Source organism: Cetorhinus maximus, chromosome 1 (assembly GCF_964194155.1).
Source record: "Cetorhinus maximus chromosome 1, sCetMax3.hap1.1, whole genome shotgun sequence".
Lineage (NCBI taxonomy): Eukaryota > Metazoa > Chordata > Chondrichthyes > Lamniformes > Cetorhinidae > Cetorhinus > Cetorhinus maximus.
This window is the reverse complement of record NC_135879.1, coordinates 204,047,703-204,072,782: the sequence shown is the minus strand read 5'-3', so window position 1 is coordinate 204,072,782 and position 25,080 is coordinate 204,047,703. Positions and strand designations below refer to the sequence as shown.

The 25,080-nt window shown below is 42.8% G+C and overlaps 2 protein-coding genes across 2 annotated transcripts in view; both read right to left on the bottom strand.

The window, feature by feature from the left end:
- The window catches only part of fech (ferrochelatase), a 38,535-nt gene extending 37,407 nt beyond the window's left edge, over positions 1–1,128 (bottom strand). The window contains exon 1 of the mRNA XM_078552127.1: positions 989–1,128. Within this exon, the coding sequence (XP_078408253.1) occupies positions 989–1,025 (37 nt within the window). The 5' untranslated portion in view covers positions 1,026–1,128. The remainder of the gene's footprint in view (positions 1–988) is intronic.
- An 8,467-nt stretch (positions 1,129–9,595) lies between these two features.
- The window catches only part of nars1 (asparaginyl-tRNA synthetase 1), a 36,692-nt gene continuing 21,207 nt past the window's right edge, over positions 9,596–25,080 (bottom strand). Inside the window, exons 10-15 of the mRNA XM_078552067.1 lie at positions 24,241–24,440; positions 23,035–23,170; positions 22,669–22,782; positions 18,428–18,559; positions 16,136–16,267; positions 9,596–10,021 (exon numbers count right to left, since the gene is read on the bottom strand). Of these exons, the coding sequence (XP_078408193.1) occupies positions 9,890–10,021; positions 16,136–16,267; positions 18,428–18,559; positions 22,669–22,782; positions 23,035–23,170; positions 24,241–24,440 (846 nt within the window). The 3' untranslated portion in view covers positions 9,596–9,889. The remainder of the gene's footprint in view (positions 10,022–16,135; positions 16,268–18,427; positions 18,560–22,668; positions 22,783–23,034; positions 23,171–24,240; positions 24,441–25,080) is intronic.

Below are 25,080 nucleotides of genomic sequence, written 5' to 3'. Positions count from 1 at the left end.
CAAAATGACCTCCTCTCGTGTGTTAAGTTTTCATGATTCTATGAAATCAAATTTCTTCTAGGGACGTGAAGGCCACTTCATCGGCTGAACGTAAGAACCCGGGGGACAGGAGTAGGCAATTCAGCCCCTCGGGCTGTCTCACCATTCAATTAGATTATGGCTGATCCGTACCTCAACAACATTTATCCACTTTGGTTCCGTATCCTTTAATATCCATACCTAACAAAAATCTGCAAACCTCAATTCAGAAACTTTTAATTGGCTTAGCCTCAGCAGGTTTTGGAGGGAGGTGGGGGCCGGTGGAGAGACCCGAGGAAAGGTTCTCTAGCCGAGCAAATCCTTTAATCATGTCGAATCTGTACTTCACTCCAAGGAACTCCTACTTCAGTTCGGGTCCAACTATATATATATATATATATATATAGCTCTGGACGACTGTGACACAACTTCCTTACGGCGGACCTTAAGATAATGGCCAACATATCCTTGCCCTTCAATTGTACAGTGTGTGTGTTTTTGTTTTGTTGTTGCATCTGTGCACAACATGGACTCCTAAAAATCTCCCCCCCGCTCATTCGGGTTTCCCAGCTTGTGGTCAACGCAGATCCGCTCCTGTCCAAAATAATGTAAACTCGGCCTGACGCCAGCCCTGTGGGTTATGCAACAGGGCAAAGGAGACTCTTACTCGCTAAATACCTGCCTTCCCTTCCCCTCGAAAACAAATCCGACATCGTGTGTGTGTTTTTAAGAGCCCGACGTGCGGTTTTCCTGCCGGTGAAGGCATCTTTTTCCTGTCGGTAACAAAGTTACACAACAGCCGCCGAGAGCGGGCTTCACATTCCCGACTGAACCCGCCCGCGCTGGCGGGTGACGGGGGGGGGGGGGGGAGACCTTTCCCAACCGGAAGATCGCCACCGTCTAACCACCTTGCTCCTCTTTTTTATATAAAAAAAAATAACTAAATAGATGAATTTAACAGTAAACTCACCGACGCAGAAGCGAGCGCACAGCCTCAGCAGCGCCATGTTGTGCAACTTTAAATCCCGTCCTGGCCTCAGCGCGGACTCCGCCGCTTCAGTTCCACCCGGCTGGGAATGCGCAGCAACAGGTTAGCCAGCCAGCCAGTCCCGCTCTCTCACTCTGCAACATCACACAGGGCATGGGAATACCGCCTCCTGCCGTTTTCCCCCCTCTCTCTCACCTTTCCAGTCATACTGTCAAAAGAAGCTTTCAAAAAGAAAGACTTGCATTTAATAGAGTGATTTTCACCATTGCCGGGCGTCTCAAAGCGCTTTAAGTGCTTTTGAAGTGTAGTCAGTAAGGGGAAAAGCAAAATACTGCGGATGCTGGAAATCTGAAACAAAAACAAAAAACAGAAGATGCTGGGAAAGCTCTGCAGGTCCAACTGTGGAAGAGAAAAACAGAGTTAACATTTCGAGCCCTAATGACTTCTTCAGAGCTACAGAGAAGTAAAAATGTGATGAAATTTAGACTGTTTAAGGGGAGAGGGGGCGTGGGGCAGGGTGGTGGAAGGTCCTTTTGTTCATGACATCTTTGTCAGTCTCTCCTTTGTCCCCACCTATCACTGGCCTTCTGTCCAGCTTCACCTGCTCCACATCCTTGCCCCTGGAACCAGGGAGATAACATACCATCCTGGTGTCATGTCTGAGGCCACAGAAATGTCCATCTGTTCCCCTTACGATAGAATCCCCTATCACTATTGCTCTCCCACTCTTCTCTCCCCCACTCTGTGCAGCTGAGCCACCTGTGGTGCCTCGGACTTGGCTCTTGCTGCATTCCCCTGGGAAACCATCCCCCCCAGCAGTATCCAAAACGGAAAATCTGTTGGAGAGGGAGATGGACACAGGGGATTCCTGCACTACCTGCCTAGTGCTTTTACTCTGACGGTCACCCATTCCCTTTCTGCCTGTGCACACTTTACCTGCAGCGTGATCAGCTCACTATACATGCTATCCACGAAGATCTCATCCTCGCGGATACGCCACAGTGACTCAAAGCGCAGCTCCAGCTCCAAAGCATGGATTTCCAGTAACTGCAGCTAGAGACACTTCTTGCATACATTTTTTTTTGTAAAAATATACTTTATTCATAAAATATCTTCAATCACATTCAAAACCATTTCAAAAACAACATTACAAGGGTACAATCCAGGTTAAACTTTTACAAAATGTATCACCAGGTGCATCAGTACAAACAATATTACAATCAATTACAGCCTTTCATTTTGATCTGTACAGCCCGAGGGGCTCTAAACAGTTCCCAGTCTCTCGGTGCGCTGTGGTAGAAAGGTCTTAGACAGCGACCCTTCCCCTTTGCGGCAGCTGCCCCAAGCTTTAGTGCGTCCCTCAGCACGTAGTCCTGGACTTTGGATTGTGCCAGTCCGCAACAATCGGTCGGGGACAACTCTTTGCGCTGGAAGACCAACAAGTTTCGGGCAGACCAAAGCGCCTCTTTCACCGAGTTGATGATCCTCCAGCTGCAGTTGATGTTTGTCTCGGTGTGTGTCCCTGGGAACAGCCCGTAGAGCACAGAGTCCTGTGTCACAGAACTGCTCGGGATGAACCTCGACAGCAACCACTGCATCTCTCTCCAGACTTTCTTTGCAAAGGCACAATCCACAAGGAGGTGAACAACGGTCTCTTCCCCACCACAGCCACCTCGAGGGCAACGTGCAGAGGGGGTGAGCTTCCTGGCGTGTAGGAAGGATCTGACGGGGAGGGCCTTTCTCACCACCAGCCAAGCTACGTCTTGGTGCTTGTTGGAAAGTTCTGGCGATGAGGCATTCTGCCAAATGACTTTGACAGTCTGCTCGGGGAACCATCCCACAGGGTCCACCCTCTCCTTATCCCTCAGGGCCTCTAGGACGTTACGTGCTGACCACTGCCTGATGGACTTGTGGTCAAAGGTGTTTTTCTGCACTTCTTGCATACATGGTCACCCTGGGCACTAGAAGTGTCCCTGACTTCCCACATCGCATAGGAGGAGCATTCCACTTAGGCCGAGCTGCTACACCTCACATTCTAACACTCCAGCCATGTTTACCTATTTAACATTTCAAACCTAGCTTCTCTTCTTGATACATCAAAGCCTTCAGACCAGCTGTCTCTAATTCAATTAACTCCCACACACAGGCACTATTTCTACTTTACAATAAATTCCATTAACATTATGAAAATTATATCTTCCTGGCATGTTGTTCAAATTTTTGCATTGTTTTGCCTTTCCAGGGTAATTTGAGGCAGACCGGGCACTTTTCAGTGTCCGAAAGTGGTGGCTAAAGTTGATGGACCACCCAGCATTGATCCAGGCATCAGATCTGGACATGACAAAAGCATTGTTCCACTCGCCTCCTGACTCCCCAAAGCCTGTCCACCAGCTACAAAGCATAGGTCAGGAGTGTGATAGAATATTCTCCAATTGCCTGGATTACTGCAACTCCAACACACAAAAAATTCAACATCATCCAGGACAACGCAGCCTGCTTCATCAGCACTCCCTCCACCACTTGTGCACTTTCTCAGCAGTGCGTACCATCTACAAGATGCACTGCAGCAACTCACCAAGGCTTCTTCAATGGCAACTTCCAAACCCATGACCTCTACCACCTAGAAGAACAAGGGCTCCAGGCGCATGGGAACACCACCTGCAAGTTCCCCTCCAAGTCGCACACCATCCTGACTTGGAACTATATCGCAGTTCCTCCACTATTACTGGATCAAAATTCTGGAACTCCCTCCCTATCAGCACTGTGGTTGTACCTAAACCACAAGGACTGCAGCAGTTCAAGAAGACGGCTCACCACCATCTTCTCAAAGGCAAACAGGGATGGGCAATCAATACTGAACTTCCCAGTAATGCTCACATCCAAAGAATGAATGAAAAAAACACCCAACTGAGACAACCCTGCAAAGTTTTCTTCATTAACATCTGGAGACGTATGTCCAAATTGGGAGAGTTGTCCCACGGTCTAGAACAGCAGCAATTTATATTTATGTAGCACCTTTAACACAATGAAATATTACAGAGCACTTCAATGGAGCATAACAATAAGTATGACACTGAGCCACATGAGATATTAGGTCAGATGACCAAAAACTTGGTCAATGAGGTAGGTTTTAAGAAGTGTGTTAAAGGAGAAATGGCAGGTAGAGAGGCAGAGAGGTTTAGGGAGGATACTCCAGAGTTTTGGGCCTAGGCAACTGATGGCGTGGCCACCAATGATGGAGCAGTTATGATTGGGAATGCACAAGAGAGCAGAATAAGACGAGCACAGATATATCGGAGGGTTAGAATCATAGAGTTGTTAAAGCACAGAAGGAAGCCATATGGCCCATCAAGTCCGTGCTGGCTCTCCTAAGGAGCAATTCATGTACTGCCACTCCCCTGCCTCTCCTCACATCCCTCCCTTCCAGTTATTCAGAAAATGTAGAAAAATTTACAGCAGAAAGGGAGGCCACTCTGCCCACCCTGTTTGCGCCAGCTGAAAAATGAGCCACCCAGCCTAATCCCATTTTCCAGCACATGGTCCACTGGACTAGTAATCTAGAGCCCCAGGGTGATGCTCTGGGGACTAGGGTTCGAATCCCGCCACGGCAGACTCAATAAAAATCCGGAATTAAAAGTCTGATGACCACGAAACCATTGTCAATTGTTGTAAAAACTGTCCTTTAGGGGAGGAAATCTGTGGTCCTTACCTGGCCTGGCCAATGTGGGTGACTCTTAAATATGAGGAGAGATTGAGGAAACTGGGCCTGTATTCTCTAGAGTTTCAAAGAATGAGAGATGATCTCGTTGAAACTTACAAAATTCTACAGGGCATGACATGGTGGATGTAGATAGGATGTTCCCCCTGGCTGGCAAGTCTAGAACCAGGGCAAGGGGTAAGCCATTCAAGACTGAGATGAGAGGAATTTCTTCACTCAGTGGGTGGTGAATATTTGGAATTCTCCATCTCAGAGGGCTGTGGAAACTTAATCATCAAGCATGTTCAAGACAGAAATCGATAGATTTCTGCATACTAATGACATCAAGGGTTATAGGGATAGCGTAGGAAAGAGGCATTGCGGTAATAATCAGCCATGATGTAACTGAATGGCAGAGCAGGCTGGATGGGCTGAATGGCCTACTCCTGCTTCTATGTTCTTTCACAACTTACTCTTCTTGCCTGTTTTTGTGTCGTAGGCAAATTTAGTAACTATACACTTGAACCCTTCATCCAAGTCATTGATGTAGATTGCAAGTTGTTGAGGCCTTAGCATGATGTGACATCTTGTCAAATGCCTTCTGGAAATCTAAGCACATTGTATCTGCAACTTCCCCTTTATCGACTTTGCTCGTTACTTCCTCAAAGAATGCTAATAAATTAATCAATATGACTTCCCCTTTCACAAAAACCATATTAAGTTTGCCTGAATGCATTGAGATTTTCTAAGTGCACTGCTATAACCTCCTTAATAATAGATTCCAACATTTTCCCTATGACAGATGTTAGGCTAATTGGCCTGCAGTTCACTGCTTTCTTTCTCCCTCCTTTCTTGAATAGAGGAGTTACATTTTAAACTGTAGAATCTTGAGACTTCATTATTTCAGTAAATACTGGGATTTCAGATTTTTTTTTAAATACAAAAGTCACTGGTCTTGACTGAGATCGTAAAAGCAGCGAGTTATCATGGTCTGGAATGCACTGCCTTAAAGGGTGGTGGAAGCAGATTCAATAAGTTTTCAAAAGGAAGTTAGATAAATGCTTGAAGATAGAAAATTTGCAGGGCTATGGGAAAAAAGCAAGGGTCTGGGACTAGCACCTGTACAGACACAATGGGCCAAATGGCCTGCCCTTGCTATCATTCCATGATTCTAATGCTCGGAAGTCTGCCAATTTCATTGGAAGCTGGTCCCAGTAAACTCCAGGCATTAACAAATGAAAAATTCATTCAATTGTACATGTTCTTCAATGATTAGTTTCAAATGATTTGTTCTATGATTAGAGAATGAATGTTCCAGTGCATTAAGAATGTCAGAAAATGTCAATAATTTAACAGCGGTCATCTCAACTCCTAATTTAAAGGACATTTAGTGAGCCAGATGGGTTTTTACAACAATCAGCAATGGTTTCAAGGTCATCATGAGACTTTTAATTCCAGATTTTTTTAAAATTCAAATTTCACCATCTGCTGTGGTGGAATGCAAACCCAGGTCCACAAAGCATTACCCCTAGGTCTCTGGAATATTAGTCCAGTGAAAATACCACGATGCCACAGCTTCCCCCAACGTACAGCAAGTCCCACACACTATGAGGTAAATAACAACATTGATTGAGGGGAGAAATATTGAATGAGACAGAACTCCCCTGCTCTTTTTGAAATAATATCGTTATGGGTCTGCATAATATCAATTGCAGGCATATTTACTGTATGTTTTGTATTCATCAGCACTTCTGTGCCCTTGTACTACAAACACTGTCACTGTTATTTCACTACATGATAAAAAATATTTAAATTAAGAACTGAATTGTCTGACATTATAGTGTAGATGATTACTTCAAACCTTCCATGTCTAGGCAATTAGAAACTTTATATCCAAACATTCCAGGAAAACAACTTGCATTTTTATAACACCTTTAACGTAGAAGAATTTCCCAAGCTACTTTACAGGAGTGTCATCAACACCACCACAAAGAAAGATGGTTGTGGCCATTGGAGATCAGCCATCTCAGTTCCAGGACATCATTGCAGGAGTTCCTCAGGGTAGTGTCTGAGGTCCAACCATTGCCAGCTGCTCCAGCAATGACTTTCCCTCCAGCATAAGGTCAGAAGTGGGGATGTTTGCAGATGTTCAGCACCATTCATGACTCCTCAGATACTGAAGCAGTCTATGTCCATATGCAGCAGGACCTGGACAACATTCAGGCTTGGGCTAAATAGCAAGTTAGATTCGCTCCACTCAAGTGCCAGGCAATGACCATCTCCAACAAGAGAGAATCTAACCATCTCCCCTTGACATTGAATGGCATTAGCATTGCTGAATCCCTCACTATCAGTATCATTGACCAGAAACTGAACTGGGCCAGCCATGTACTGTGGCTACAAGAGCAGGTCAGAGGCTTCAAATTGTGCAGCAAGTAGCTCACCTCCTGACTCCAAAGCCTGTGCATCATCTAAAAGAAAGTCAGGAGTGTGATGGAATACTCTCCACTTGCCTGGATGAGCACAGCTCCAACAACACAAGAAACTCAACATCATCCAAGACAAAACGGCCCGCTTGATTGGTACCCCATCAACCACCTTCAACATTCATTCTCACCACTGATGCACAGTAGCAGCAGTGTCTAACATCTACATGGTGCACTACAGCGACCACCAAGACTCCTTCAACAGCACCATCCAAACCCATGACTTCTACTACCACAAAGGGCAAAGGCAGCAGGTGCATGGGAATGCCACCACCTGCAGATTCCCCTCCAAACCACACACCATTCTGACTTGGAACTGTATTGTTCTCCCTTCACCGTTGCTGGGTCAAAAATCCTGGAGCTCCCTTCCTAATGGCAGTCTGGGTGTACCTACATCACATGAACTACAGTGGTTCACCACCATCTTCTCAAGGGAAATTGCGGTGGGCAATAAATGCTGGCCTTGCCAGTAATGCCCACACCCCGTGGAATAAGAAAAAATTGACACCAAGCCACTTAAGATGCTATTAGGACAGATGACCAGTGATTGGTTAGAAATGTTTTAAGGAAAACGTCAAAAACTGTCATACTGTATGGAATGCCGAGACAAATCATTTAAGCAGCCTTCATCCACTTTTGCTGAAATGTGCTCCACTGACATCAGCAGTCTTCAATGCCTTGTCCTTATGTGTCAGCTGGTAGTGTGTGTTGGCAAGCTACTCAATCATTAAGCAAGTCGTAGGAAGCCCAGTCTTCAGGCAATGCCCACATATATGCATTTCCTTAACTCTAGAATGAGATCAGCTCAGCCTGATCTGACCAGGAACACAACTCGAGACCATCTGGTCTGTATGATTTAACATTATACTGGCAGTGCCGTTACTTACCAGTCCATTTACCCTGGTAGCTGGCACCAGGTTCTTTCCGAATGACTTGAAAAAAACCCAAAAAAAGTATATATGATGCTGAAATGGGGGCACCTTTCACATGCTGTAAATATATCAGGTTTAGGGGGCTGAAGCAACAAACACATCACATCCTTTATTTGCTACAGTCATTAGTATTAACTGTGCATATTGTTATGATCCCAGCTGCTGTTACTACTGGACAAGCCAGATCCCAGGGTGGAAGCCGGCTTGATAGATCCTAACTTTTATTTTTTGTTTCAATACATGGAGTGCCTACTGAACAGAGTCACTGGAGTCAGCTGAACTTTTAGCAAAAGAATAAAACATTTATGAAACAGGAAAAGATGAACTATATTACAATCCTCATTCACCCACAACTATAGCTTTACAGATATATTCAGATTTGTAAGGATGACACAAGATACAAAAGCTATCTTATAGTCTTAATGTTCACAGTAAGTATTCGGTCCATGTAAACCAATAGGCAACCTGCGGTCAGCCACACCACACTCTGAAACCAAGTGACAGATGCCACCCCCAAACGTGAAATGCTATGGATCTCTCATCAACTCCCCCCAAACGCTTGTCACAAGATGAACCGACCATTCCCACTGAACTCCGTCTTTCACACACGGATTTCCAATTTCTACTCTCAAAGAACTTGCTTTGGAATCTTCTCCCAAACTGACATTCTCTCTCAGACGCCTTCCACAAGGGTCCACCTCCAGGGTACCAAGTCTCCTGGATTGCCACATGCATTCAAGCTTCCTTCCACAAACTCTCCCTCACTGAGTCAGCTGTGCCAACAGAACTTAATGCTTCACATGCCCATAGTAAAAAGTTACAGGCCTTTGGTTGTATCCTCGGATCTTCTGGCTTCTTGCAAGCCTATTTTGCTTTAAGTCTATGCCCTGCAGCTTTCTCCCTTTAAACTTGGAGCCTTTCTCTGCTCCTCGCTCTTAACAGGACCTTTTCCAGGTTCCCGTCCTTGTCCTTTGATTTAACTGTCCTCTTGGAACCTTTCCTGTTCTACTCTGCTGGATTTGGGGACTTTTGTTTTTGGAACCTGCTCCTTGCAATTTCCTCTCCTGTGTCCTGTTTCTTCTGGCAGCTGGCTTCAGCTTTAGTTTGGGACTTGCTATCTGTCCCTCTCCAATGCTGCTTCTGCTGGCAACTGCTTGCAACTGAACTCAAACTGCTTTTGATTTCTTTGTCTGTGTGGGGTCTCTCTCTGAACCCCTTTCATACATTGATTGTTTTAAGTCCCCTTCAAGAGTCATAAAATCTCATTAAAATGCAGACATCTTTTAAAGTAAAACTAAAACTCAGGTTTTATCCTTTTAAACCAAAACTACAGAAATACAAATTAAACTTAAAAGATAGCCCTTATTCCGAAACACACCCAAACAGACATAACTTACTTAAAAATTTCTCTATTCCCTTACAATACTTTGCAGGGATAGGAGAATTCACAGAAAAATAAAACTAATGGACAGAGTATTTTTATGAATGATTTATTGTTGCTGTAAATTATGAACACAAGCATTCTGAAAATCATAATTACACAAGACTCACTGGTGGCAGAGGTATGTCGCATTACAGTACAGTATTTATGCAATTCTTAAAATATAGATAACCGAAATCAGTGGTACAGCCGAGAGTCTCCACCTGAAATAATGGCCTGTACTTTCAGATGCTGATGGATCAGCTGATCATTTAGCAGTTTCTCTTTTTTACGCAAGCGATAAAGGACATGAAATTTGTTTTATTCCAGCGTTACACCAAGCAGATGTTATGGTTTACAACGTTGAACGAAGCGTGGATACAAACATACATCACGAATATGATGTCTGTTGAGAAGCCATGTTAAGAACCGTTCCAGACCCAGACCATAACCACCATGAGGGCAACTGCCATATTTACGCTAGAAGGAATAAGAATACACATAAGAGTGTAGATGGAAATTCAAAAATCAAAGTCAGCTAAACAAGATATTAATTCTTCAAGTAGCCACAAGGCTCTACTAGAAAGAATTCTGAAGTATGTACATTGAAGAACAGTACTCAAAGCCTTTTTAGCCTAGATTTCATTATCAATCAGTAAAATATTTTCATGAATATAGTTCACTAAATTTCTTAAGCTTCAGCTTGATCTACCCAAGTCAGGTGGTGGTGAATTCATGCCTCACCATGAGGCTTAAGCCATTGATCCAGGCTGACATTTTACTACAATGATGCATGATCAGAGCTACCATCTTTCAGATGAGACACGAAAGCAAGATCCAATCAACTTAGTCAAGGGGATGTGAAAGATTCCATGATACTTTTCATAGAACAGCAGTGAGTTCTCCCAGATACCGGGATAATATTTACATCTCATTTATCACAAGCAACAAAAATATAATTGGATTTCCAGCGCGAGAGGAGGGAGCAGGTAAAACAGCTGGTGGTCCCCCAGAGCAGGACTGGGACCGGTTCTGGGGAAGGTGGGACCAGTAGAAACAGGACAGGTTGCATCTGGGCAGGGCTAGGAACAATGTCCTCTTGGGGGGGGGGGGGGAAGAGGTGCTTGCTAGTGCAGTCGGGGTGGGTTTAAACTAGAATAGCAGGGGGATGGGAACCTAAGCAGGGAGACAGAGGAGGGGGAAAACAAGGGTAGAAACAAAAGACAGAAAAGAAAGAAGCAAAAGTGGAAGGCAGAAAAAAACAAGGGCGAGAAATAAATGAAGTCATAGTGCAAAATAAAGCTAAGATGACTAACAAGGTTAAAAAGACAAGTCTAAAGGCATTGTATCTTAATGCACAGAGCATTCGCAATAAGGTAGATGAATTAACAGCGCAAATAGATATAGACGGTTATGATATAGTTGCAATTACGGAAACATGGCTGCAGGGTGACCAAGGATGGGAACTGATCATCTAGGGGTATTCAATATTTAGGAAGGACAGACAAATAGGAAAGGAGGTCGGGTAGCATTGTTAGCATAGGAGGAAATCAATGCAATAGTGAGGAAGGATATTGGCTTGGAAAATCATTATGTGGAATCTGTTTAGGTGGAGATTAAAAAACACCAAGGGACAGAAAACCTTGGTGGGGGTTGTCTATAAGCCTCCAAACAGTAACGAAGATGTAAGGGAAGGCATTAAGCAGGAAATTAGAGACGCATAGAATAACTGTAGTCATGGGTGACTTTAATCTACATATAGATTGGACAAAACAAACTAGCAATAATACTGTGGAGGATTTCCTGGAGAGTGTATGTGATGGTATTTTAGAACAATATGTTGAGGAACCAACTAAAGAGCAGGCTATCCAAGACTGGGTATTATGCAATGAGAAAGGATTAATTAACAATCTTGTTGTGCGGGGTCCCTTGGGGAAGAGCGACCATAAAATGATAGAATTGTTCATTAGGATGGAGAGTGAAGAAGTTGAATCCGAAACTAGGATCCTGAATCCAAATCAAGGGAACTACGACGGTATGAGGCGCAAGTTGGCAATGGTGGATTGGGAAACCTTACTAAAAAGGATACTAAAATACTAAAAAGTGGATAGGCAATGGCTAATATTTAAGGAACATATGCATGAATTGCAACAATCATTCCAGTCTGGTGCAAAAATAAAACAGGAAAGGTGGCTCAACCATGGCTTACAAAAGAAATTAGGGATAGTATTATATCCAAAGAGGAGACATAAAATTGCCAGAAAAGGCAGCAAGCCTAAGGATTGGGAGCTGTTCAGAATTCAGCAAAAGTAGACAAAAAGGTTGATCAAGAAAGGGAAAATGGAGTATGAGCGTAAACTTGCAAGGAACATAAAAACTAACTGTAAAAACTTCTATAAATATGTTAAGAGAAAAAGATTAGCAAAGACAAATGTAGGTCCCTTACAATCAGAAATGGGGAACAAAGAAATGGCAGAAGAATTTGACACATTTTGGCTCTGTCTTCACTAAAGAGGACACAAATAATTTCCCAGAAATGTTAGGGAACCAAGGGTCTAGTGAGAGGGAGGAATTGAAGAAAATCAGTATTAGTGAAAAAAAAATGGTGCTAGAGAAATTAAAGGGGTCGAAGGCTGAAAAATCTTCAGGGCCTGATAATCTACACCCCAGAGTACTAAAGGAAGTGGCCCTGGAAATATTGGTTGCATTGGTGGTCATCTTCCAAAATTCTATAGACTCTGGAGCAGTTCCTACAAATTAGAGGGTGGCCAAATGTAATCCCACTATTTAAAAAAGGGAGAGAAAAAAAACAGAATTACAGAGTTCAATAATTTTAGATCATGAACTCTCTCCTCCATCCCCACCGCCTTTCTGATTTTTTTCCCCCTCCTTTTTGTTTTTTTTCCAATAATTTATATAGATTTTTCTTTTCCCATTATTTTTAAATGTATTTCCATCCATTGTTTTATCTTTATCTTTTAGCCTTTTTCAATTCCTTCACCCCACCCCACCCCCACTAGGGCTATTTGTACCTTGCTTGTCCTGCTTTCTACCCTTAGTCAGCACATTCCTTTAGATAATATCACCACCTTCAACATCTCTTTGTCCTTTCGCCTGTGACATCTTTTGGTTATCTCCACCTATCACTGGCCCTCTATCCAGCTCTACTGCCCCTCCCCCCCTTAAACCAGCTTATATTTCACCCCTTTTCTATTTTTCCTTAGTTCTGTTGAAGAGTCATGCGGACTCAAAACGTTAACTGTGCTCCCTTCCACAGATGCTGCCAGACCTGCTGAGTTTTTCCAGGTATTTTTGTTTTTGTTTTCGATTTCCAGCATCCGCAGTCTTTTGCTTTTATTTTAGAATTACAGACCAGTTAGCCTAACATCAGTAGTGGGGAAAATGCTAGAGTCTATTATAAAAGATGTGGTAACAGAAAACTTGGAAAGCATTAATAGGATTAGACAAAGTCAGCATGGGTTTATGAAAGGGAAATCATGCTTAACTAATCTACTGGCGTTTTTTTGAGAATGTAACGAGTAGAATACATAAGGGAGAACTGGTGGATGTGGTGTATTTGTATTTCAAGGTGGCTTTTAATAAGGTCCCACGTAAGAGGACAGTGAGCACAATTAAAGCACATAGGATTAGGGGTAATATACTGGCAAGGACTAAGAATTGGTTGACAGACCGGAACCAGAGAGTGGGAATAAATGGGTCTTTTTCCAGGTGGCAGGTGGTTCCTAGTGGTGTACCGCAGGAATCAATGCTTGGGCCCCAGCTATTCACGATATATATAAATAACTTGGATGAGGGAAATAAATGCAATATTTCCAAGTTTGCAGATGACACAAAACTGGGTGGGGTTGTGAGAAGGATGCAAGGCAGCTTCAGGGTGATTTAGACAAGTTGTGTGCGCAGGCAAACACATGACAAATGCAGCATAACGTGGATAAATGTGAAGTTATACGCTTTGGTGTGAAAAACAGAAAGGCAGAGTATTATTTAAATGGTGATATATTAGGAAATGTGGATGTACAAAGGGGTCTGGGTGTCCTTGTGCACCAGTCAATAAAAGTAAACAGGCAGGTGCAGCAAGCAATTAGGAAGGCAAATGGTATGTTGGCCTTCATTGCAAGAGGATTTGAGTTCAGAAGTAGGGATGTCTTACTGTGGTTATACAGGGCCCTTGGTGAGCCAACACCTGGAGTATTGCGTGCAGTTTTGGTCTCCCTACCTCAGAAAGGATGTACTTGCCATAGAGGGAGTGCAGCGAAGGTTCACTAGGCGGATACCGGGGATGGCGGGACTGTCGTATGAGGAGGAATTGGTTCGAATGGGCCTGTATTCACTAGAGTTTAGAAGAATGAGAGGGGATCTGATTGAAACATATAAAATTCTAACAGAGCTAGACAGACTGGATGCAGAGAGGATGTTTCCCCTGGTTGCAGAGTCTAGAACCAGGGGCCACAGTCTCAGGATATGGGGACTAAGATGATGAAAATTTCTTCACTCAGAGGGTGTTTAACCTGTGGAATTCTCTACCACAGAAGGCTGTGGAGGCCAGGTCACCGAGTATATTCAAGAAGGAAACTGATACATTTTTGGATAAAAGGGGCATCAAGGGGTATGGAGAGAAAGCGGGAATATGGCGTTGAGATAGAAGATCAGCCATGATCATATTGAATGGTGGAGCAGGCTGGAAGGGCCAAATGGCTGCTCCTGGTTTCCCTGTTTCCTTGAAGCTTGTAGGAACTTGCCAGCTACAACAATAACTTGCATTTAAATAGCACCTATGGTTGCAATGATTGCCAATATAACAGCAAATACACTTCAAAATTAATTCGTGTGCTGGGAAATGTTTTGGGATGCTGCAAGATCCAATACAGAAATGCAAGTTAATTTTCCTATTAAGTCAAAAAGGCTAGGAAGGTGATAGGGAAAATAGGGTGGGGTTTGAATCTGAGTTCCAAGGGTTGCAGAAGGTGCACTTTCTTTCACATTTAGTCTCAGTGCTCTTAGGTTGCAGGATTTGGAAAAAGGCCCAGGTATTTAGTTGTTGTCCAGCGACCAGTTCTAAAAGTGCACCGGACTCGGTGCAACAGGACACATGTCGGTTGTAGCGTCCCCTCAGCTACCAATGGGCATGGTGCAAACAAAAAAGGTTTACATACATGTGTCACCTTATCACAATATCTTAAAGTTCTTAAATGAGTTACGTTGAAGTGTCTGCGGTATCTTGTGTGTGCAAATTGGCTGCTAAATTTTCCTTTCTAACAATAAACAGCAATGAGGCAAATAATTGATTTATTTTTGCTGATGGAATGTTGCCCAGGACATTGAACTCATTGCTAAAAAGCACCACCCACTTACACTACAGGAACCAGAAATAGACACTCATCAAACAGTGCAGCACTCCTTCAGTATTGCATTAGTGATTTAGGCTGAATTATAAGCTCAAATCCTTGAGTGGAGCTTTAACCTGCAACTTTCTGAGTAAAAGACAAGTGAACCAAACTGACATTGTGTACACATCACACATGATTGGCAGAATTTAATGCATGCTTCTGAAGTAAATTTGGAGGCAGGGGGTCATTTAATTGGCAGAAAGGTGCCAGGTGGGGGTTCCACTGCTTTCATGCCTCTGCCCTGATCAAGTCCGGAGCTGCAAGACGCAGGAATGGCTTTTCTGCCTGCCGCCAATTGAGGTCCTGAAGTGAGCAATTAATGCAAAGCAAATCCTGTCACGTTTTTATGTTTACTTGCACATTTCCAGGCAGGTGGGGGAGGGTGTGGGTCTGATTGAAGTGCCTGATTGGCACTTAATGTGGCGGGCCTTCCCAAAGGAGGCGACACATGGTTCTCGCTGGCTCACCAGCTGGCGGGCAAGAACCCTGTTGCCTGTATTAAATATGCCTGGAATAATGGCCACTTTTTTTTATATAAGGTATCAAAAGGTAACCTACTCCCATAAAGCTGGGCCTAAGAAAAGAACCCACATCAGGAGACAGGAAGGGAAAATTGACAAGAAAAACAATTTGGGGAAAAAAATCTAAAAATTAGGGAGATCAAATTAACTTTTAGGGTGAAAATTCCATGTTACAAAAATGTCAGAAAAATCTAGACACTAAAAATGAAGAATCTGAATAGTCCACATTAAAAAATTCAGAATTAGTGTATCACTACAAGCGTTTATCAAAGTTAGGAATAAACAATTACACAGTTACACCGACCAAATCTTTTAATCTCACAGCAAGCCTTGGTTTGGGGTGGGGAGAGGTGAGTGGTGAGTGCAGGAGAATGGACTTTTGTTTTTCCTATGATGGCTGAGATTGCTAAATATACTTATTGGGTAATACAAACCTAAACAGGCCAAGGGGTTCTCAGGCTTTGCATCGAGAAATATAGACATTGGGAGGTTCCACAAGTACCACTTGCACATATGTGCAGAAAATAGATGCCTGCAGATACTCTCAGAAGGGTTATGTATCTAACCAAAACAAGAAATGTAAAGGACAGTCCCTTAAATTTCCCTGTGAAACGGAAAGGCTATGAGCTTCTTTCGATAAATTAACAAATACTGTTCCAACTTACCTGGTCAGTGTACCAGTAATATGGAGTCGAATCAATACCTTCACGTTTGTAACCATCCAACAGCTCATCACTGTCCCAGATACGCATTGACCCGCCCACAATTTCACCAACATTTGGCATTAACACATCAACCTCACAAATTAAAGAAAAAGTATTTGTTATTAGTACAGCATTTTAAATCTGAAAAAAGACTTTGTTCGTTCAAGGTATGTGGATGTTACTGGCAATTTATTGTCCTTCCCTAATTTCCCTTGAGAAGGTAGTGGTGAGCCGCCTTCTTGAACTGCTTCAGCTCGAGTGCTGTAGGTACACCCACAGTGCTGTTACAAAGGGAGTTAGTTCCAGGATTTTGACTCAGTGACAGTGAAGGAAATGACGATATAGTTCCAAGTCAGGATGGTGAGAGACTTGGAGGGGAACTGGCAGATGGTAGTGTTACCACACATCTGCTGCCCTTTCTTTCTAGGTGTAGAGGTCACAAGTTTGGGAGATGCTATCGAAGGAGCCTTGGAAAATTTCTAGTGCATATTATGATACAACTGCATCCACTGTGTGCTGTGGTAGAGGGAGTGAATGTTTAATGTGGTGGATGGGGTGCCAATCAAGACGGCTACTTTGTATTAAATAGTGTCAAGCAGTTGCTGGACTCATCCAGGCAAGTGGAGAGTATTCCATCACATTCCTGACTTGTGCTTGGTGTTGGACAGGCTTTAGGGGGTCAGAAGGTGAGGTACTCACCACTGAATTCACAATTCTGACCTGCTCTTGTACTCACAGTAATTATGTGGCTGATCCAATTAAGTTTCTGGTCAATGGCAACCCCTAGGGTATTGATGGTGAGGGATTCAGCGATGGCAATATTGCTGAGCATCAAGAGGAGATGGCTAGATTCTCTCTTGTTGGAGATGGTCACTGCCTGGCACTTGTATATCATGTTGCTTTTCACTTGTTAGCCCAAGCCTGAATGTTGTCCAGGTCTTGCTGCTTCAGTATGAGTTACAAATGGGATTCAACACTAATCACTGGTGAACATCCCCACTTCTGACCTTAGTCAACCAGGACATTAGTGAGCCAGATAGGTTTTCACAGCAATCGATAATAACTGTCATCATGGTCACCATTACTGAGACTAGCTTTATACTCCAAATTTATCAACTGAATTCAAATTCCAGCTGATGTGGTGGGATTTGAACCTGTGCACCTAGAACATTTGCCTGAGCCTCTAGATTGCTAGTCCAGTGACAAAACCACTACACCACCATCTCCCCCTTACTGATTCTGTTGGTATACAGTGACACTTGCTGGAGTGTGTTCGTGTATGGCAAGTGGGTAAGAACAAGATCAGTCTCAACGGCCATGTCCACACTGCCTAGTTTCAAATATGAAGAATTACTACTTAAAGTGAACAGAAGGAAGCTGACATCGCTTGAACAAATACCTTCAAGAAAGAAAATGGAAGCGTGCAAATGAAAAGCTTTCCAAAGAAATTAATTTGTACACCTTATAAAAAATGTCACCAATGCATTCAAACATTCACTTAACAGTTCCCACATCTTCTCCACTTTTATAATATCAATATCTGCTTCTGCGTACATAAGACACTGAAACCTCTCGTTGGTGCCTTTGGCTCCTCTAGACTCAGCTACGCCAGTGCTCTCCTAGTAGGATCTAATTATCCACCTTCTATGAACTGACTCATTCAAAAATTTGCTTCCTGTATCCCATTCCATACCCATTCATGTTCACCTATCAGACATCCTTGAATACCCATCGCTTCCCTGTTCCCCTATGCCTTAAACTTAAGATTTTCATCCTTGTTTTCAATCTCTCCATGACCTTGCTTTGCGCATCACTGAAATCTCCTTCAGCCCTACAACCCTTCCTAAATTCTCCAACCTCTTTCCTCTGTGCATTCCACTTCCTCTTTGTCTCAGCATTGCAGGAATGGTGATGCTTTCATCCACCCTAGCCCCGCGGGCTGGAATTCCTGTTCCAAACTCCTCGGCCTCGCTACCTTCCTTAAAGCCCACATCTCTGACCAAGTCTTTGGTTACCCCTCCCAAATTCTGCTTCTTGGGCTTCCTTTTGGACTTGTCATACAATCTTGTGAAGCACTCTTGAGCTATTTCTCCAGGCTGAATATTTTACTATTGGTGGACAAATGACAGCAATGATAACATCTTAAATATAATTCCTCGTTTAGATACACATGTAACCAAGCAATTTTAGGATTGGCTTCAAATACAGCTCCACAGTAACTTCATACCACTGCAAAATCTAAAGTGTCCTCACAGATTCAGTCAGCCGGCGATCCTCTGGGCAGCGTTGCATGTAGAAGGATTTGATCTCAGCAGGAAAACGACACAGGAGTATAGGCTCATTGATTGCGTCAGTCATCAGCCTCTCTGGAGCCTCTGGGATATCCTGTGACAAAAAGCCAGATGGGGTTCAGCTCATCCAAAGTATGAATATGCTTCTACTGAAGCGACTTGGATATTTGCATAGATACATATGATTGTTAGAACATTATTCTATTGGGCTCGAAGGACATTTTTGGGGGGGGGGGCGGAATCAAAACATTAAAAGTTAACTGCACTTCAGGAAGACCAAAGTGGGCTTTAGAATCTGCGATAAAAGCAAAAAACTGCAGATTCTGGAAATCCAGAACAAAAACAAAAATACCTGGAAAAACTCTTTAAAAAAACTTTTAGCTTATTTCGATCCCCTCCCCCCACCCCACCCCCGCTAAGGCTATCTGTACCTTTATCATCACATTCCTTAGATAATATCACCAGCTTCAACACCTCTTTGTCCCTTTGTCTATGACATCTTTTGGTTATCTCCACCTATCACTGGCCCTCTATCCAGCTCTACCTGTCCCACCCCATCTTAAACCAGCTTATATTTCACCTCTGTTCTATTTTTCCTTAGTTCTGTTGAAGAGTCATACGGACTCGAAACGTTAAATGTGTTCCTCAATATTCAGTCCGGAAGTGTAGTCGGAAGGTGAGGTGCTGTTCCTCCAGTTTGCGTTGAGCTTCACTAGAACAATGCAGCAGGCCAAGGACGGACATGTGGGCATGAGAGCAGGGAGCAGTGTTGAAATGGCAAGCGACAGGGAGGTCTGGGTCATGCTTGCGGACAGACCGAAGGTGTTCCGCAAAGCGGTCACTCAGTCTGCGTTTGGTCTCTCCAATGTAGAGGAAACCGCATTGGGAGCAGCGAATGCAGTAGACTAAATTTCCTATTGAGTTCAACAATTTTAGATCATGAACTCTCTCCTCCATCCCCACCTCCTTTCTGATCCCCCTTTTTTCCAATAATTTATATAGATTTTTCTTTTCCCACCTATTTCCATTATTTTTAAATGTATTTCCATCCATTGTTTTATCTCTGCCTTTTAGCCTATTTCGATCCCTTCCCCCCACCCCATAGGGCTATCTGTACCTTTATTATCACATTCCTTAGATAATATCACCAGTTTCAACACCTCTTTGTCCTTTTGTCTATGACATCTTTTGGTTATCCCCACCTATCACTGGCCCTCTATCCAGCTCTACCTGTCCCACCAGCTTAAACCAGCTTATATTTCACCTCTTTTCTATTTTTCCTTAGTTCTGTTGAAGAGTCATACGGACTCGAAACGTTAAATGTGTTCCTCTCCGCAGCTGCTGTCAGACCTGCTGAGTTTTTCCAGGTATTTTTGTTTAGAATCTGCGAGATTGGTACAATTGCTGTGATCTACTCAACTTAAGGACAAATTTTGAAATAAAAAAAGAGCTCCATCCATCTATAGACCGTGTACTTTTAAAAACAATTTCATATTAAGATGTGGGGCACACTGACTGGGAAGTATTTACTGCCTTTTGCCAGAGTCAATCACACAATGCAGTAACATAGGTTGAATGGAGGTGGCAGGTTCTCTTCCCTGAAGGACATTGGTGAACCAAGTGGGTTTTTAAACAACAATCCAGTTGCTTGCATGGTCATTTCCTTGTGCTAGCTCTCAAATTACCAGGTTTTATATATTTTTTTATTCCTTCACGGCATGTGGGCTTCACTGGCTAGGCTAACATTTATTGCCCATTCCTAGTTGCCCTTGAGGTGGTGGTGGTGAGCTGCCTTCTTGAACTGCTGCAGTCCATGTGGTGCAGATACACCCACAGTGCTGTTAGGGAGGGAGTTCCAGGATTTTGACCCAACGACAGTGAAGGAACGGCGATATATTTCCAAGTCACGATGGTGAATGACTTGGAGGGAAACTTCCAGGTGGTGGTGCTCCCATCTATCTGCTGCCCTTGTCCTTCTAGGTGGTAGTGGTCATGGGTTTGGAAGGTGCTGTCTAAGGAGCCTTGATGAATTCCAGTAGTGCATCTTGTAGATGGTACACACTGCTGCTACTGTGCGTCAGTGGTGATGGGAGTGAATGTTTGTGGATGTGGTGCCAATCAAGCAGGTTGCTTTGTCCTGGATGGTGTCAAGCTTCTTGAGTTTTGTGGGAACTGCACTTATCCAGGCAAGTGGAGAATATTCAATCACACTCCTGACTTGGGCCTTGTAGATGGTGGACAGGCTTTGGGGAGTCAGGAGGTGAATTACTCATCGCATGATTCCTAGCTTCCGACCTGCTCTTGTAGCCACAGTATTTATATGGCCAGTCCAGTTCACTTTCTGGTCAATGGTAACCCCCGGGATGTTGATAGTGGGTGATTCAGTGATGGTAATGCCATTGAACATCAAGGGGCAATGGTTGGATTCTCTCTTGTTGGAGATGGTCATTGCCTGACACTTGGGTGGTGTGAATGTTACTTGCCACTTGTCAGCCCAAGCCTGGATATTGTCCAGGTCTTGCTGCATTTGGACAAGGACTGCTTCAGTATCTAAGGAGTTGAGAATGGTGCTGAACATTGTGCAATCATCAGTGAACATTCCCACATCTGACCTTATGATAGAAGGAAGGTCATTGATGAAGCAGCTGAAGATGGTTCGGCCTAGGACACTACCCTGAGAAACTCCTGCAATAATATCCTGGAGCTGAGATGACTGACTTCCAACAATCACAACCATCTTCCGTTGTGCTTGGTATGGTTCCAACCAGCGGAGAGGTTTCCACCGCGATTCCAATTGACTCCAGTTTAGCTAGGGCTCCTTGATGCCACACTTGGTCACATGCTGCCTTGATGTCAAGGGCAGTCACGCTCAGCTCACCTCAGGAGTTTTAGCTCTTTTGTCCATGTTTGAACCAAGGCTGTAATGAGGTCAGGAGCTGAGTGGCCCTGGCAGAACCTAAACTGGGCATCAGTAAGCAGGTTATTGCTAAGCAAGTGCTGCTTGATAGCACTGTTGATGACCCTTCCATTATTTTACTGATGATGGAGAGCAGACTGATGGGGCAGTAATTGGCCAGGTTGGATTTATCCTGCTTTTTATGTATAGGACATACCTGGGCAATTTTCCACATAGCCAGGTAGATGCCAGTATTGTAGCTGTACTGGAACAGCTTGGCTAGGGGTGTGGCAAGTTCTGGAGCACAAGCCTTCAGTACTATTGCTGGAATATTGTCAGGGCCCATAGCCTTTGAAGTATCCAGTGCCTTCAACTGTTTCTTGATATCACATGGGGTGAGTCGAATTGGTTGAAGACTGGCATCAGTGATGCTAGGGACCTCCGGAGGAGACAGAGATGGATCATCCACTCGGCACTTCTGGCTGAAGATTGTTGGAACTGCTTCAGCCTGATCTTTTGCACTGGTGTGCTGGGTTCCTCCATCATTGAGGATGGGGATATTTGTGGAGCCTCCTCCTCTAGTGAATTATTTAATTGTTCACCACCATCCACGACGGGATGTGGCAAGACTGCAGAGCTAAGATCTGATCCGTTGGTTGTGGGATCGCTTAGCCCTGTCTATCACTTGCTGCTTATGCTGTTTGGCACGCAAGTAATCCTGTGTTATAGCCTCACCAGGTTGACGCCTCATTTTTTGGTATGCCTGGCGCTGCTCCTGGCATGCACTCCTGCACTTTTCATTGCGTGGAATAAAATTGTAACAAAAGCATTAGTTCAGGAGTGTAAAGGTTAATGGCCTCAAAAGACACCAATATGCTGCATCCTGAATTCCTGTTTGTTCCATCTTTGGTTGATTATAATCTAATAAGTTACAAACCTGAGTACTCAATTTGCAAAAGAAATGCTTACAGCAGCAATGTAGAGGAATGTATTGAATTCAGCACCTAGATGAAAAATCTTATCAGCTATTTACACTATTATACACTATTTGTGAGCCATTCAGTAAAGTCAAATTTTAAACACAAATTTTCTATATTAAAATGTGTCATTATGAAAAATTAAATAAGAATGCAATTTCAAGCAGAAGCTACTAAATTCATAACTCAAGTTCAACAACAGTTCTTGGATAAGGATTCCAAAACATGTATGACAGCATTTCAATGAGTTATTGTCTAAACATCTCTACCCTGTGAAACATTTGCCCACTCGCAGTAGAAAAATGATCAAACTGGAGAAAAAAAAATTACTTCTCCAAATTCGTAGAAAGTGCCATCATCTTTCTTAATATTATGTTCTTTCAGCCAAATGATGGCATCTGTGTAGTTCATTCTTTTGAAAGGGCGTTGAGGAGGCTTGAAATCCTAATTTAAAAAAAATTAACATAAAGAAAAGGATTAAAAGAACAGAATTTCACGATGAACTGAATATCATTTCAGTTCATCTAAATTATTTTCTAAACACATGAAGCTTTAAACATAATTTTTCAAAACTGATTGTTTTAAGTTAATATGCACTTTTTTTTTGAAAGCTTACTACTTCTATACAGATGTCAGTATAAAGCTCCCTGTAATACAGGGTACTAGCAACACAAAATATAACAAACGTTTACTTACTGGGTTCAATTCACGCACAAGATCCCCATAAGGTGACTTCAGGATGCGTTCAGCCACATCACAGACAAGGTCTTCCAAGCGGTTGAGAAGTTCATTGAAAGTAATGAATGGACATTCTGCCTCAACATGAGAGTATCTAGAAATTTTAACAAAACAAAATTGATTCAATTCTCCTATATTTCTAGTTCTCCCAACTGTTAAAGTGTCTATCCAGTGAATATATGTTTGGTTAGCTGGGCAATGTTCTGGCTATTACGAACTGATCTGGGGAAGGATCGTTGCCTGAGATACCACAACAGAGAGACTGTTGGACTTTGATCTCTAGCCCTGAGGATTACCTGCAGCAATGTCCTTCAAACGTCATTAACTTCAATTTTACTAGTGCTCCTTGCTGCCAGACTCGACCGAATTAAACCTCAAGCTCATGGGCTGTTATATGACTCGTATCCATGTTTGGCCTAAGGCCAAAATGAGATATCACAAAAACGTGCTCACTTAGATTAAGAAAAGCTGAACAAGCAAGTGAGATTTGGCATGTTTTAAGACTGCATGCACATCCCCAAAGACTCAGGCATTAGTCAGGCTCTGCACTTGGGAAACCTCCAATTTTAATGTTGCATCTTCAAACACTAAGCAATGTGTTCGATGACATAGCCTGGAATCAAATAAATGAATGCTCACTTTTTATAAGTATTATTGTTGGATACCAATCATATTATTCTCATGACATTCTTATTTCTCCCCGCATGTTAACTTTACATGATTTTAAATGCATGGTTTAGGCAAACAATTCAAAGTGACCCACTTACCACAACAGGCAACTACTTTGTGCAATAAATAGACTTGAAAAATGAATTAACATTGTTAGTGACCTACTATGGTCTAATCATAAAGGATTCAAAGTCAATCTCTTACAGGGCAAATTGTTACATAGATAACGTTGATTTGTGGTGAAATAATTTTCACATTTAGGTAAGACAATATTCTAAGTGTGCAGAACAGTGGTAGAAAGGTTTATAAAGTTTTTGTAATTCACCCATGTTACACACCAGTCAGAAATGCCACTAGTTTCAGTTCCTGGCTCCATCTTTACATAAATTATACTTGCATCACTTTACTGGGTTTTACATCCCACAGTCTCTAGATGAGAATCAGGGTTGGTCCCTGTTAGCTTGCTAATGTACATAGAGAAGAAACAGTACTAACTCTGCAAGGTGTCTGCGTGTCCGAGATTGTTCAGCACGGTAGGACTGAGCAATACAGAAAACATCTCCAAGTGCAGGGATACAAGTCTCCAAATACAGTTGAGAAGACTGCGTCAGGAAGGCCTCTTCACCAAAATAATTCAATTTAAATAGTGTAGAACCTCCCTCAACCTGTGTCTGGACCAGGGTAGGTGGTGTGACCTGCAATTATGAAGTTCACAAAATCATTAGTACATGGGGTAAAATAAACATCACCGTCCTCCACATGTTAGCTCACTGTGACTGTTTATATTGGTCATAGTAGCTAAAACTCTGATCACAAGTCAGAAAAGTGCATGTTACAAAGGGATGTGAAATGTGAGTAAATCCACAAACTGAGTTACTTGGAGAAAAACTTAACAGATGCGAGACAGTTCCCACTTATCAACTGATAATTTTCCTATCGAGTAGCATCTACCTATCTCAGTTAAGGGGACAGTATACAGTAGAAAGAAGGGAAAGCAAAATGAGACAAAAAAAAACTTAGGCCAATATATAAATTTTCAAGTCTATCTATTTTCTCAAATTAACACTCAAAACAATTGGTAGTAATTGGATTACCAGAATTAAATAATTTGTGATCACATAATAATCCTTTCTGCTTAATGATTGTATTAACGCAACAAACAAAAACCTCAACTTACTCTAAAATATCGTACTTGAGGAGTAAATCACACTATGACCTGCTTTCAATAGTCACTTTTCATGGAGTTTTTCCACAGTAAAGTTTTGAACCCCATAAAAGTGACACCAAAGATATTTGTGTCTTAATTCAATATGATTACATTCAATTTTACACCCT